Source organism: Trematomus bernacchii, unplaced genomic scaffold (genome assembly GCF_902827165.1).
Source record: "Trematomus bernacchii unplaced genomic scaffold, fTreBer1.1, whole genome shotgun sequence".
NCBI classification, from domain to species: domain Eukaryota; kingdom Metazoa; phylum Chordata; class Actinopteri; order Perciformes; family Nototheniidae; genus Trematomus; species Trematomus bernacchii.
This window is the reverse complement of record NW_022987646.1, coordinates 364,984-378,737: the sequence shown is the minus strand read 5'-3', so window position 1 is coordinate 378,737 and position 13,754 is coordinate 364,984. Positions and strand designations below refer to the sequence as shown.

Here is a 13,754-nt window from a genome sequence, read left to right as displayed (position 1 = left end):
GAGGAGTGATGGGAAGATGGACAATATTCAGTCTCTGTGTTTTAAGAAATTAGCTAGAGCCAGTGGGAGATTACATTAGCTCAGCATAAACACTGAAAGCAGCAAGGTGTCTCATTTCTTTCATTCGTTTAAAACCAGGCACAAGGACTCTCCAGACAGGTCTTTCAGGTCATTGTCATTTTTACAAACAATAAGAAATATGTGTGACGTGATATCGTTTATTCACCAGCTCAAGTCATTTACAGTATATAGCCTGAAATGAGAAATCTCCCCTGTATGGCTTTACTTCCTGTGCAACACATCACATGTTCTCATACTTTCAGTTCATATAACAGAGAGACTTTGGAAATCAGAGAGGACGGAATCCTTTTTGGCATTTACTGTAATGCATAGAAAGTGGACAGAAGTAGAGGTGATGAATGAGGTATGAGGAAACTGAATAAATATGAAGTTATATTAGAAAAGATATGTAATATTAATAGAGCACTGACAGGTTTATTTATCAACTGTAAATGCTATCTTAGGCATACCTTTTTGACAACCATGTGAAGAGGATCCTTAAAAGATGATGGTTTATGCTAAAATAATACTCACCAATATATCTTCATTATGTTTTTAGGACTCAAATCAATAATGGATTGGCTTCAAAAATCCAATATTGGTCGGGCTCTAATTATAATATTGGATATCTAAGCATGCTAATGACACAACTTTAAATACCAGTTAGTGGACACTAGCATTGCATCAATAGTGCAGTACTGTAAAACTAAGCCAATATCTGTCGGCAGCGCTCTAAAGTGTTTACTTTTCGTCTCTGCTTTTTGGCTATCTTTGACTTTTATTGGGCTTTTTATCTCCATATTCTACGTTCCATTACAATAAACTACAATCAGCTTCAGTCATGAGCAACACACGCTGTTTTCTGCAAATACAATTATCAGCAGTTTCCTCACAGCAGTGTATTGCAATATTTAATAAGTTTAGACGATAGGAAATTGAGAATTGTCGAGCAGATTACATGCAGATTAAGTTAAATAAAAAAGCATTTGTAGGCTGTGACAGCAGTAAGTATTTCCTCACTTTTTCAGCACTTACAAAGGGAGCTTTAGGGTGGATTTCATCTTCAGCTACTTCTTATAATTCTCATGAATATTATTATAGCTGTCATCTGTTTGTGTTCATATAGCCTTTTTACTAATAATTTAATTCAGCTTAAAGAAACTGCAGTGCTTTGCTTAACGGAGGATGATTTCACGCTGCATTAAGTTTTAAAGTAAGCTTATAAAACAAAGTGTCTCACACAACTGTTGCAAGAAAAAACAGCTTTTTCCAAAGGACCACGATTGGAGTGAAGCAGCTGCTAAATATAAATATGCCTGCGAGGTGTTTTTGAATTCTCTTTACAGTGTGATGAAAGGGCTTTCCTCTGAATCACCATCAAGCTGCTGTCTCCACTCAGCGCTGCTCTCACCTGCCACGTAGAAGCGATGAATCTCACCGAAACTGGATCAGATCCACATTTTCTTTGGACTCTTGCCAAAGTCACAACACTGTCAGTAATCATATCAGTCCAGTCACAATCAATAAGTGCAACATATTTCACCGGATCGCACACACTGTACACACACACACCTGGCCCTCACTCCCTCCCATCTTCTTTCTGCTGACAGGAGTCACAAGAACTTCCTCCTCCGACATTTCTAATCAGCATTTGGCTGTGCAATTAGCATATTACATTATTACATGTTAGACGCTTTTATCCAAAGCGACTTACATACTCAATACTGTGGGCAATCCCCACAGGAGCAATTTGGGGTGAAGTGTCTTGCCCAGGGACACAACGACATGCTGACTGCAGTGGGGTTTGAACCTGTGCTCCCCTGATCCGAACACCAACGCACTAGTCCATTGCGCCACATGCCTCCCATGCATATGTAAGTGCATTAGCATAGCGGCCCAGACACTCTGTAAAGCTGTTTGATAATTGAAGTCTGTGTGAAGTGTGTGAGATTCCACGGCACCCTGTGTGTCGGTGTGTGTGTGTGTGTGTGTGACAGATGGTTTGGGGAGTCTCCACTGAGCGATACTGGGAGCTTCAGAGCAGGAGACAGTACGGCAGAGCGGGGGGAATACTTACATTTGTGTTGTTTTCACAGCCTCTTATAATGCCTCTTTTACTGCAGCCGTTGTGGACACTTTGGTTTTATTACAACATTTGAGCACCTCAAGATGCATCGTGAAGTCATTCTTTACAAAGTTTGTGGAAACATTTGAATGATACAGTATTATCAGTACAAATAGCCAATTGTAATGCTTTTGGGAAAAAAAGTCAACACCGAGCAGTTTTTGCTGATGTCCCTCAATCCATTGACCTTTTTCATTATTAGCTGTAATTCTTCTCATTTTATGGGTAACAAAAGTAAACAATGTGGAATCATGTTACGTTTAATATAGTAGGCATAGGTTAGCTATAGCAGAAACAAAGGAATTACATGAAATTCAACTTCAAATTTAAGTTTACCATATTTAATAAAGTTATAAAACATGATTTGTATAAATCACAATTTCAAAATTTAAGAATAATCTTGATGCAAACTGAGTTTAAATAAAGCTGTGTAGTGTTCAATGTGTATGGAGATATAATAATTGTAATACTTGAAAATGCACGTCAGAATTTATTTTGGAAATATGGTATGACTTTTCTTAAATATTTTGGGGCATTAAAGGTGGGGTATGTAATTTTGGAGAAACCAGCTCGAGTGCGCTAGAATTTGAAAATGCACAACCGGAAAAAATCTGCCACTTCCTTACAGAGCCCCTCCTCCAACACACACGAATGCACACATGACCAATGAGGGCACGAGATAAGTTTGTGCACAGATGGAAGGCTGACAGGCAGGTAGGCCATCCAGTTATTTTAGCCGGGCCGGCTAAAATGATTGGTCGTGCTTTTTACAGTACTACGTCTTCCACAGATGAAATTTTTTTATGGATTTTTTGTCAAAGCACTTAAGATATTCATTGCTATCGGGATGTTAAGAGCATTCCATGGAATATAACAGAAAGTGTTTCTGAAATAAATTACATACCCCACCTTTAAGTACAAATAATTAAATAAAGGCAGTGTCAATGAGATCCAGATGAAAACCAAGTTTCCAAAGATTTTTTTTTTTTAAAAGCTCACTTGGACATTTTGCATGTAATTTTAAGACGGCCCCTAACTTCAGCTCATCTCGAACATGAGAGCGACTGATCTGCCTTTAGTTGCAGCTTTCCTTGCATTTATTACTAACAATCAATAGTCTCATTTCATGCAGAAACCCGTTTTAATGGATGCAAAGACATCACTTTCACAACCTCCCCTCAGAATCAGTGGTCTACAGCATTTTGCATTATGGATTATTTTTTCGTTTCACATTTGTCTTCAGCATTTGACAGCAGTTTATGAGATTTTAACAATATATTTGAATGGCCTGTATGTAATTCAATGAATAGGAAAATAACTGTAGGTATAGGAGATCCAAATATAACTGAAATGTGTGAATGCATCAGGCCCTGAATATCAACGACTGAAACCATGTTTAAATGTGGTAAATTCTTATAAGTGTACACATGCTAATGCTACTACGTGCTGTTTGTCCTGCTGAGGCTGGGGTGATGTCAGAGCTGCAGACTCCAGTTCACTTTACATCTGCAGTCGTGACCTCATTTAATCTCCGAGTTGTGCGCATCCTCTGCGGGCGAGGCTGCCTCACAGCCAGCCAGGATCAAACAGAGATTGCTAGTAGTGAGTCAGTCGTCCTTTATTCCGCTTTGGAAAGATGTGGGGAGCAGTGAGAGAGGAGAGAACACATGAGTGGTGGGAGTATTGCTTTAACTCACCCCTCTGCTTTCATTCCTTTCATCTCGTACCTCGTTTAACCTTTTTCTTTTCTCTCCTTAGTGTCTCACACCTCCTTCTCATTCCTCTCTACTTTACTACAAGCTTTTCATTTTTGCTTTCTGGTCTTTCGCCTTTCCCCTCTTTTGACATTTTATATATCTATCGTCCTTCCTCACTTCCCTGCCAAAAACTCTCCCAAAACCTCTGAGGTCTATGTGTCATCCATCTTGGGTTTTTAGTTGATTGGCTGCCTGCCTCTCTCCACCATGTGTCATCCCCTCCATTAACCGAGAACAGAGATGAATGTCCCTAATGTCAAAGTAAGAACACACCCATTTCTTTCTGTCTCCATAAAATGTCACATTTTTTGAAAAAGCTGTTTGCCTGAAAGCATCCTGTGTTCCCTTTACAAAACCGTTACATGTGAAATGTGTCTTTTCATATCTGAGTTACAATCATTGGAATCTAAATGTCTTTATTTTGCATGTAGAGAGGAGAATTTCCACACATGAATACATGGTACATGAATTTGAAAATCCCCCACAAGAATTAAATATCTGTTCCCAAAGCTTAATGTGGAGAAAAGGAAAACAGCAGATTATGCATTTAAATGAGTTCATTTATTTAAATGCCCTAAAAGATGTAATGCGTTTATTAGTGGATGACAGTATTACTTTAGGACTTAATGATAACGCCTGGGTGTTGTGATCACCTTCATTAACATTTTAAATGAGGAATTATAGTCAAAAGGAAAGAGACAGTTTTGTAATTTCACTGCCTCAAGAGGCTTAAGTCATTGTATTTTAAAAGCTTGATATTATTCCTTGCTGGCTCATTTTCGGTGTGAAAGAACAAAAGTGTTGACCAATGGCCGACAGATTCACTTGTGATCATAAACACACTTTTGTAGGAAGAAGTCTTTCCTGTGTTTGAATCAGTTCTTCCATCAGCAATAAAGCGTATGCAACACTTTGACACTTGTATGCAAATCAGTGGGAACGAAAATCAAAGAAAGGGGAATATTGCAGAGGTGTGGAGCTTTCGGTCCTTTCAGGATCCTGACACTGAAATTCAATTCCAGCAATGTGACTCAAAGTGAAGAAAGAAGAAGAAATGAAGCAGAAAGAAATACAATGGCATCTAAATGGACTCGGAGTAAAAGGAAAAGTCATGAATGGAAGTCAAAAATGGGAAATACACAGAGGAAAATATGCATTTGAACACATGCAGACACACACGGTAGCACACAGACGCACTGACTGCTTCCTACTAAGTGGATCATCAAAGAATCAAAGGCAGACATGTTTGAATCAAAGCCTCTGTTCTTTATTCAGCCTGCGACTCCACAGTATGGAAGAGAGCGGCTGTGAGAGTTTCACTGTTGATATGAATCTTCTGCGACTCTGTCATTTTCTTTGGGGCTTCTCCTGTCGTGGAAAGAGAGTGAGGAGAGGGAGAGGAAGATTAAAGGGTGAATGCAAAAGAGAGGGTGACAGGGAGATGGGGCGGAGGAAAAGGTGGAGGGACATATGAAGTAGCAACAGGGGGGGTGTGTGTGTGTGTGTGTGTGTGTGTGTGTGTGTGATGTGTGTGTGTGTGTGTGTGTGCTGTGTGTGGTGTGTGTGTGTGTGTGTGTGTGTGGGTGTGTGTGTGTGTGTGTGTGTGTGTGTGTGTGTGGTGTGTGTGTGTGTGTGTGTGTGTGTGTGTGTGTGTGTGTGTGGTGTGTGTGTGGTGTGTGTGTGTGTGTGTGTGTGTGTGTGTGTGTGTGTGTGTGTGTGTGTGTGCGTGTGTGCGTGCGTTGGAACATCTAACAGGAAATGTGTGCTGTGTCATATTATTGTGTAACGCTGAGCCACTGAAATAAAAAGTACACAAACCTCAGCTCAAGAACACACACACACACACACACACACACACACACACACACACACACACACACACCTCACAGGAAGACCGTGATTGAGGTGAAAGAGCATTGTGTTTCAGAGTTGGGTGTGTGTATTAACATTTCTCTTGTTTTTTGTCCCCCTGTCTCTTTCTCTTCAACCCTCTGCTCCCTTTACATCTTGTGGCATACCACATGTTTTCTCATCCTTCCATTAACCCTGCCTCTTAATTTCCACACCTTCCTTCTTTGAATCATTTATTCTTTACCAATGTTTGCGTCACCACCTTCTTTTCTCTCTACTCGATTCCTTTCCTTTATTTCCCTCCCTCCCTCCTGCTTCCCGGGACCCAGAGAAAGGTAATGGCTCTTTGTGATGTGTTTGATTGTGATCGTCGTGCCTCTCCATTGTTTCAGTAATTGTTTTGCCAAGACCCCCCCTCCAACCCCCCACCCTTGTGCAATCACATTATGTCACCTCAGGTATCAAATCAGTAGCTTTGCCTCGCCCAGAGTCACTGTTGCTCGTTCAGGAGTACAGCACCAACAAAGGTCTAAATCTGGTGTTAAATCATCAGCGAGCCACACTGGCCACGGGGCTGTTTCCCCATTAGGAGATGCATGATGTTTAATAGCAATCTGATCCCCCAGAGAGCGAGCAGAAGTCATAAAAGAACCATATGTAGTATGCAAGGCAAGGCCACTCCTGCTGTTTTGGTGACACACTGCCTAAATGTCCGTGAAGGAAGCGCACTGGATGCACACACACACACACACACACACACACACACACACACACACACACACACACACACACACACACACACACACACACACACACACACACACACACACACACACACACACACACACACACACACACACACACACACACACACACACACACACACTTACTCAAACACGTAATGTTTCTGGCCACAGGCACAGAGCAATATCGATCCAAATTGTGTGAGCACACAATTAAGCAGAGGAGACAGTCCAGTTGATGGACTCATAAACACAAAGACGGCACTGTGATAAATGCTAGCGGTGTTTGCCATATTTCTGTTTGTGTTGGTATTCGGGAGGGACAGAAAGAGAGAGAGAGAGAGAGTGAGTGTGTGTGTGTGTGGCGTGCGTGCGTGCGTGCGTGCGTGCGTGCGTGCGTGCGTGCGTGCGTGCGTGCGTGCGTGCGTGCGTGCGTGCGTGCGTGCGTGCGTGCGTGTTTCATCTGGCAACCCTGACATGGACTTGGCTCCTCTGCATGCGCCCCTTGTTCATGTTTACTAAAACACTTCAGGACACGCATCCTCCTACCTCAGTGTTCTATTTCAATGAGGAAGAAATGCATCCATCTTTCATCTTCTGTGTGTGCATGTGTGTTGTCTCTTCCACGTGTAGCTTTGTTTCATCTACCACCCACTTTCTGCAGAAAGCTTCTTCTCTCAGTCAGTCTCACCCTCACACTGCTCATTTATCTTCGGTGTGGCACCACTGTGAAGCGCCTGGCACATTGTTTCCTGGGGCACTGGGACACACATCTGCCTGTGTGTGTGTGTGTGTGTTCCATTTGTAGCCCAAAATCAGTTCAGTTATCACAGCAACACCAGCTAAGCTTATGGCAGCCTGTAAGTGGCACAAATAATGAAGCAAAATGTTTCACGATAAATGAGGGCGCTAATGAGAGAATTACGTAAATGTATCATGATGCAAAAACTAGAGTAATTGTGACTTGCAATCCATTTCAGTGTCTCTTTATTCCATTGAGGAATAGCTGACAACACAAACAGGTGCAGAGTGTGTGTGGGGGGGACAACAAGTTTGAGTTTCGAAGACCAAGGACAGATTTTTATGAGAATAAATATGTAAAACCCGCTTTAATGGAACAGTAAATGATAATGGGAGTGAGAATAAAATGTGGACTCAAAACCTTGAGAGATTTGAAATGGACAGCAATGTGTTAATATATTGAACTCAAGCCTAAGGGAATGTAAAATACAAATTGGCAATCATATCCACATACTGGCCCTAAGATAGGTGGTTTAATCTTAATATCCAACCATTTCAAAGGTGGCTCTCCAAGGAGTGATGCTGGGAGGCTTTGAGAGGAAAACTGTTCTCTATCTGCTGCAAAACCAGCAAGTAGCAGATATTCAGTGCATTCAGATTAAGTGGATACAACCTGACTCTCCCACATTCATTATATGGAATGAAGAAGTGTTGTCATTTGGAACAAATGTTGTTAAGGCAAATTTACAAAGAGATTGAATTCTGTGATGGCCAATTAATGTTGAAGGGATAGTTGTCATGACTTAAACCTGAATCACCCACGACTTGTCCCTCGAGTCTTCATCTTCAGATACACATATACACACACATACCTCATGCTTTACATGCTACAATAATTCCCTTGTTAGGAAGGAAGAGACCTGCCTGCTTTTTTCTTGATTGTTTGTATTTCTCATTTCTTCAAAACGTTTGTCTCTCTGTTAAATTAGATACCTATTGTGGTTTGTTCTTTGCTTCCTTTGACATGCAAGCTTAACAGTTAGAGGGCAGACAGAAATAAGCATACATGCTGGTGAGGCCTAGTATACTGAATTACCTTTCCTATTGGACACCAGAGATCCTTATTACTGCCTCTTTAACAAAACCAAATGTGTGGTACATCAGCTGTAAAGGTCCATTTAGTTTATTTCTTAACGTGTCTTCTCTCCGTGTTTTGCAGGGACTTTGCCTACGTGGCGAGAGACAAAAACACGCGGGTGCTGAAGTGCCACGTGTTCAGATGTGATACTCCTGCCGCAGCCATCGCCACAAGTCTCCACGAAATCTGCTCCAAGGTGGGTGTCATTACCTTCGCATGAATGAGCCTATCTGCTGCTCTGAAGCAAGTTATCAGGCTTTAATCAGGGTTTCTATTAAAGAAATTCTGATGAAGGAGTTATCCAGAGGTACTTTTTTGAAATGGTTAATAACTACTCCTACAGGCAAGGTATATCAACCTTATAACCAGGATTGGAAAACACATTGCAGTGCCAATACACGTTTCTGTTATCTTTTACCGGAGAAGTAAGAGGAGAGACATGGAGGAAAGTTGTAAGAGCCTATACAGCAAGGAAAGGAGATAAGAGTCACATTTCAGAGCAAAAAACAAATTGTAGTCTGTGTGTATCTATATCTAATACCAAATACTTGTTACTGAATACAACAGGATCACGTCATATTTACAGATGTGATGCATTGATGATGATTTACTAACACTGACCAGCTAATCAGGAGGTTCATGCACAGGATGTTATTACTGGGCTGCTAAAACACCTGCATTTCCCTATATGGAAATAGTTATCTTATTAGACCACATTTTTCCAAAATACCAACAATTCCATATGCTTCCACGTTTTGAATATGTATTCAAATAGTATCAACATAAGTAGCTCGCAATCTAAAATATATATGCATATTGTGATGTCCTCTCGTTTTGATTGAAATTGAGATGCTAAATAGACTGCATTTGTAAAGCAACTCCCTGCTTTACCAGACAAAGCTCTTATAGTTACTTGTCCTTGAGTTATAGGTAGTCGTGTATTGTCTGCATATAGACACATTTGATGATCAAAAAGAGTGAATAACCTGGATTTAGTTACACAACCTTCTAGAAACCAGTCTCTCCTCAGACCAGCAGTGGCATTGTAAAGGATGAATCTGGAACTACAGATCTTCTCCCTCAGTGGCACGTTGACCCATTTACAGACAAACATTTGTTCTGTTCTTTTTCTTTCTACGCCCCTTACCTTAATTCAAGAAAGAGTGTATGTGTGTGTGTCTGTATTTTCTGTGTGTGTGACAATGACTCTTCCCACTGCCTATTTTAAACACAGTGGAATGTTCTCATACTGCAGCGGAGGAACTTAGTGACCTGAGTCTCGCAGCTGCGCAGCACGCTGTGCCGGCTTCCTTAGTGTGTGTGTGTGTGTGTGTGGGTGAAAAAAGAGAGTGTGTGCATGCGTCTTTTTGCATGTTCCCTAGCGAGCAGAGTTGCAGACTCACCATAGACTTTGATTAATGACACCTACAATGAATCAAGTGTCTGTAGCAGGGAGAGAGCTGCGGCTCAGTGCAGGGGCCATGCAGACTATTCAACACTTTGTAAAGAGTGTGTTCACTGCAGCAGAAGAGCAGGAGCAAATACATGAGAGAAGGAAAGAGGTTGTTTTATTCAGACTGCGAAAGGAAATATACCATTTGGAAGAGAGGGCTAAAGGATGTATTGTTCTTGTTGTCATCAACAGTGTATTGAACAGATATTACCTGTGTAACCTTTGAGACAGTGTGTTCATTGATGCTATAAAGTTCCAACCACTAATAAAAACACATCACCAAGCGATGCCGTGGGTTTTATGTTCCTTTAACGCCAAAGGTTGAGCATGGCCTTTTATCCTGCACCAACTCACTGATACGAGCACACTTAGATCATGGAGAAGAACAATAAATACAACGTTAACTCCTGTTTAAGTTACAACAACTACAGTACATTGACAAAACAGTTTATGGGGGACATTTTAAGTATATATTTGTAACCTTTTTTACATGTCTTCTGTCGCATAGAATTGTTTTTCGCCAACTCTTTGTGAGACAATCTAACCGCTGTTGGGTCCAATCCAATGTCAACCATAACTGCTTGTCATTCCCACATTCACAGTCGGTAGCTTTCCTCTTCTGTGTTTTCATTCCTCACCCTTTTTTGTCTTCTCTTTCTTCCCACTCATTCTTTTATACCTAGATTATGGCTGAAAGGAAAAGTGCCAAGGCTGCAGCTGGCAGCTCCTCCCAGACCGGCTCCGATGTACCCTTACAAGGTATGCACACACATAGACACACACACACACACACACACACACACACACACACACACACACACACACACACACACCACACACACACACACACACACACACACACACCACACACACACACACACACACACACACACACACACACACACACACACACACACACACACACACACACATACAACCACACACACACACACGCACACACAGTCTTGTTCTTTTGTAGTTCCCTCGTGAGAACTACACATTTCTCAGCTATGTGCTACAGTATCTTTCATGCTGTGGTTTCTTGTCTCACATTATTGCATTTCTCAAACCATACATATAGACTTTATATATGTGTGTATATGCATTTTCTTTTCTTAAATGACCTTATCGCCTCAGGAGCGACCGTGAACATTTGTTAATAGAAAAGATAGCAGTGTTTGGTTCCATTACACACAGATACCGCTGACTCCACGCCTCACAATCACTGAGCGTTATCCTCGCAGCGCTAATTCTATTCACCATTTCCCATTTCGCTAAGTCCCACTGCTTGTTCCTCTCAGTCCCAAGTAATTATAGGAAGAAAGAGAAAAAGCTCTAGCCCAATTCCTCCTCTGCTGTAACGCCAGCTGCTGTGTGTTTGCTGAGCGTGAGGGATAGGAGCATAAGATTATAAAAAGAAGTATATCGGCTCTTCACTTACTGAGGCAGTCGACCTCATTAAAACCCAATTAGTGTTTCTTTGAGGCGAGGCCTGGTGCTACATGGCAGCCATCCCAACCCCAGGATCAAAGCACTTTTTGGTGAAACATTCCTCACATGTTTTATAACTATTAAGCTTGATTTCATATTCTTTTAACTGAAAAGCTAGTGTGCTCTCAGTGAGACGTGCTACAGTGGATAGACTGGTCCATGGGCTCTAGAGGTTGATTCACTGCCAGTGGAAGAAAAAACTGTTTTTGTTCTCGCCTGGATTAGATCTCTTCAGTGTTGTGCACAATCCTGTGTTGGGACGCATTTTAGGAGATTAGCACTGAATGATATGGGGTGAGCGCCAACTCAGGAAATAGCCCTGCTGTCCTCGTTGGATCTGGACTGTCTGAGCTCTGCTTTATATGTCTCATCATTCATGAGAGAGCTGAACATGTGAGATATTAGGGACTCCAACTTTTTCATGGATTACACTGATGAGGTGATTTGATTTCCATTTTCACTCCAAATGACCCAACGGAGATGAGTTTCTGGTAAATTGATAATTTTTGAAATTCAGTAATTAAGATGTGGATTGTGCAAAATGGGCTGAAAGTCATAATGAGGAAAATGTCCTTTTGTCATAGCTTAAGGGAACTTTAGCCAACCTCCAGTGGTTTAACTCTTCACCTTGCCTCACTGATGTGCAAGTAGGCTTAACATCACTGTTGGACGCGGTTAAAGGTGCAACAAAGCACAACCAACTTGAACCATGTGACGTGTGGTCAGAGCTGAAAAAGGGCTTAAAAACTCAGGGATTCAAACACTGCTTCATAGCCTGCTGTTACATTCATCATATGTCCTTTTTTAATGGCTATAACATCTATTAAATATTACAGTTTTACTACTATTACAGATGTTGATAAGTATGTGTAGAAATGTCCTTAGTTGCACACTGAGCTGAATTTAATTATGACTCAATCATAAATAATTCCATATTACAATTGGCCCTCATTTTCTAAATCCATGTTGACTAGCAATAGAGCTAAAGTTAATAATGAATGACCCCCATTTGAGAGGGATTCTTCTGGTTTGGTTTTAATGTATTGTAATAATAATGGTTTTGTCTTTAAGCAATTAGCCATGTTTAGTGTTTGGTATGTTACCTTGTCAGAGGTTATCTCCAGCTTACACAGCTAATTGCCTGGTGTGTAAATGGGGACTTCCTGAGGGTAAATGATGTTAATGTCTGTGCTGATTGGGATGCAGGTGATGCACATCTTTGATCATGCTTTCTGCCTTGAGGCCATTAGACAGGCACAGCTGGGTTTTCATGCAGAAAACTAAAAGAAACGTGCATCCTCGTGTGCAAATATCTTTCTCATGCCCTAATCATGTCAACAGCACACTCAAATATTAAAATATTCACCAGAGTTTGTTTATTTCCCCTAGTTTTAGCCAATTATCATGTGTGGACTTTACTTTTGGAACTTTGCCTTAGATGTCGTCGTGTGATAAAATTCCCTGCGGCGGTTTGTGCGTGTGTGTTTTAATGCGTGTGTGTTTTAATGCGGGTGTGTTTTAATGCGTATGTGTTTTAATGCGTATGTGTTTTAATGCGTGTGTGTTTTAATGCGTATGTGTTTTAATGCGTTTGTTTTAATGCGTATGTGTTTTAATGCGTGTGTGTTTTAATGCGTATGTGTTTTAATGTGTGTGTGTTTTAATGCGAGTGTGTGTGTGTGTGTTTTCTCTCTGCAGAGTTTCCCTTGCCAAAGACTGAGTTGGTGCAGAAGTTCCATGTGCTGTACATGGGGATGACGACTGTGTCTCGCCCCATAGGTAAACCTGCACTCATACTCAAACACACACGTCATATTAACACACCCTGCTCTCACTGTTCACGCTCTCCTGTGTTTCCTCCTCAGGGATGGACGTCATAAATGGAGCCTTAGAAAACCTCCTGTCCTCCACAGGCAAAGAGGACTGGACTCCAGTCACATTGAGTATTGCTGACACGACTATGGCTGTCATCAAAGAAAAAAAGGCAAGGGGCTGTTTGTTGCTCCCCTGAGGAGTAACAGATGAATAAAATATGTGGATGCACTTGTAGATTAAAGAGGAAAATCTAATAGAGCAGTGTTTCAGATCTAACTCTGCTCTTGTTTGTGTGTGCAGGAGGAGGAAGAGGAGGTGTTGGTGGAGTGTCGAGTCCGTTTCCTGTCCTTCATGGGCGTGGGACGAGATGTGCACTCGTTCGCCTTCGTTATGGACACTGGGAGCCAGCATTTCCAGTGCCATGCATTCTGGTGCGAACCCAATGCAGGCCATGTGTCTGAGGCTGTGCAGGCAGCATGCGTAGTAAGTCCTTTTTTTTTTAATAAAGATGAGGTGATGTTGTGTTGAAAACTGATTGTTTGGTTGGCTAGCTTGCCAAGTTAGATGAGAAGATTGATTC

The 13,754-nt window shown here is 41.4% G+C and overlaps 1 protein-coding gene across 7 annotated transcripts in view; it reads left to right on the top strand.

Moving 5' to 3' along the window:
• LOC117485500 (amyloid-beta A4 precursor protein-binding family B member 2) overlaps nt 1-13,754 on the top strand; it is a 34,323-nt gene that overhangs the window by 18,390 nt on the left and 2,179 nt on the right. For 4 of the 7 annotated variants that reach the window (XM_034134053.1, XM_034134051.1, XM_034134052.1 and 1 more), the window contains 6 exons: nt 6,123-6,128; nt 8,497-8,611; nt 10,552-10,627; nt 13,058-13,138; nt 13,225-13,343; nt 13,475-13,657. In XM_034134053.1, the coding sequence (XP_033989944.1) occupies nt 6,123-6,128; nt 8,497-8,611; nt 10,552-10,627; nt 13,058-13,138; nt 13,225-13,343; nt 13,475-13,657 (580 nt within the window). Of the gene's footprint in view, nt 1-3,108; nt 4,204-6,122; nt 6,129-8,496; nt 8,612-10,551; nt 10,628-13,057; nt 13,139-13,224; nt 13,344-13,474; nt 13,658-13,754 lie in introns of those variants that run through there. The other 3 variants (XM_034134054.1, XM_034134056.1, XM_034134055.1) reach the window with 2 other exon arrangements.